The following is a 2206-nucleotide window of genomic DNA, read 5'->3' as shown; positions in this document are numbered from 1 at the left end:
TTTATATTAAAATTTAGATTGATCTTCTGGTGGCTGGCAAGCTAGTGGCATATCTTCATGTGTGTCATTCATCCGCATGAGTTTACTATAAGCCGTAACAGCACAAAAAAATCCAAAGACCTTTGTTGATAAAAAAATTTATTAAAAAAGGAAAAGAAAACCTAGGGCACAAAACAGGAAATCTAAATATTCATCATCCCTTTCAGAACCAACACTAAGAATTGGATCCATGCCATTGCCATTGATAGAGAGGTGATTAGATTCTATGCTTCTATAGAGCACAACATAGATAGAGATGAAGAATAAAGACCTAAAAAAGGTTACAGCAAATAAAGGAAAAATGAAAAGAAAAAGGAATATAAACAAACCAAGAACCTTGTTTTCTTCTTATTTTTTGGATCTCATCAACAATCATAAGCCCGTATGATCTAGCTGCTTGCATAACCCAAGATAAGTAAGATATAAAACCCGATCCTTAGCACCAGTTCGATGGTTCTTGGTGTGCTTGCAAAAATACTTTAGTTGTTCTAAAGTGCAACACCCCAACATATGTCCCAGAAACAAAAACAACCAATTGATCTTTTGCTTCTTTAAAGCGATTATGGGCTTCACACACTGCGATTGTCGACAAATCCGACAATCGAGCGGCGTCGGACTCAGCCAGTGCTTTGGAGCCCGATCATGCATCAATCCATGGTTTGCACGGATGAACGATCCAATTTCCATGAACGAAGTCTTAAGATCATACTCGATAACATAACGTCCCTCGCACCTCTTGCATTGCACCTCACCACTGATCCTTTTAATTCCAGCGGAGAGTAGGTACTGAAGGCTATGGATGGAGGCGCGACGGGTTGTTGCCCAATCGAACGGTGCAGGTATTTCAATGGGTTTGAGGCCGCGTGGAGCCTGCCTCGGATTGGCACGATTGCGGATTGGGCGTGGAACATGGTTGGGGACATGGTTGGGAGGAGGGAGGTTTTTGGGTGATGGAGGTCTAGGAGGTTGTGGTTCTGGTTCTGGTTCTGGTTTAGGACGACGAATAGAGAGAGTGAGCACAAGTCTTTCATCTTCCATGTATCTTGTAGAAGGAAAAGAAAATGAAGGTTTTTAAGAAGAAAATGATGGATCATTGCACAGAGAGAGAGGGGGCATTACATTGCATTGAAAGATGGGAAAAAAAAAAATAAACGAAATTTTTTAGAATAATAAGTTTTGGACTCATAATCCATGCTCTAAATCCAAAACAAACAGTGCCTTACTTCTATACACATCTTATCCAATTAAATGTATCCACCTAAACCCCAAAGCCTTTGCCTTCTCCTCTCGTTGGTAAGAGAAATTTTCTCTGTTTGTTATGATCCAAACTAGGGTGAGATTCAAAATTGTTTTGACTCTTCTACCTTTTGTTTTGAAAAAGGTTTAACTTTATAGAAACACTTGCGCACTTCTTAGCCAATTATATGTCTCCACATGACCCCTAAAATTGTTAGCCTCTTCCTCTTGTTTGTTGTAAAAGATTTTCTCTCTCTTTCTTCTCATCCAAACCCAAAAAACAAGGAATGATGAATTTCAAAATTGTTCCCTCTTTCGCACTTCTTAGTTGCAATATTATTGTTAAGAATCATAGATAAGCTTGAGAAAGATAGTGTCCAATAGTGAGAGAGAGAGAGAGAGAGAGAGAGAGAGAGGAAGTCGAATCGCTTCTTATCGTTCCCAAAAAAAATAAAGAATGGATATTTATTTTTTTGAGTGAGAATTTATATGGTGGAAGGACATGCATGAACGTGCAGCCCAAAAAAAAAAAAGTAGGGCTATCTTGTTTGTGTGATCTAAACCATTCATTTGTTGGGCTCTTACATAGGTAGGGAGTGCCCAGGAAATCTCTTTTTGAATTACCATAAGGCCAACATAATATGTTTGAACGTATGTATAAGGGAAACATCCATCTAAATGGGCCCAGATCCTGTTAGATTTCCTCTAGGGGTGCAACTCGGTCGGTTTCAACCAGAAAAAAAGCCGGGTCAGGTTGGGTATGTTTCGGGTTGGGTTTGGGTTGAGGGCTCAGGCAACCCGATTCTGAGTGAAACCCATTATTTATTTTTTTTTATTTTTTTAAGATTTAAAAACTCGGATTGGGACTGGGGTCAGGTCGGGTTCAGGTTGGAAAAAGGGGTTCCTAGGCTTGGGTCAGGTTGGAACTCGG

At 39.8% G+C, this 2206-nt stretch overlaps 1 protein-coding gene across 1 annotated transcript; it reads right to left on the bottom strand.

The window, feature by feature from the left end:
* Window positions 1-411: 411 nt before the first annotated feature.
* Window positions 412-1077, bottom strand: LOC143885834 (uncharacterized). Its single transcript, XM_077389887.1, has one exon. It carries the CDS (start codon window positions 1075-1077, stop codon window positions 412-414), a length of 666 nt encoding a protein of 221 aa, XP_077246002.1.
* Window positions 1078-2206: the final 1129 nt, after the last annotated feature.

This window comes from Tasmannia lanceolata, unplaced genomic scaffold (genome assembly GCF_043159265.1).
Source record: "Tasmannia lanceolata isolate RefF3 unplaced genomic scaffold, GAP_Taslan_0.1 ptg000011l, whole genome shotgun sequence".
NCBI classification, from domain to species: domain Eukaryota; kingdom Viridiplantae; phylum Streptophyta; class Magnoliopsida; order Canellales; family Winteraceae; genus Tasmannia; species Tasmannia lanceolata.
Note: the sequence above shows the minus strand (reverse complement) of the source record. Positions and strands in the feature narration are given on the sequence as shown.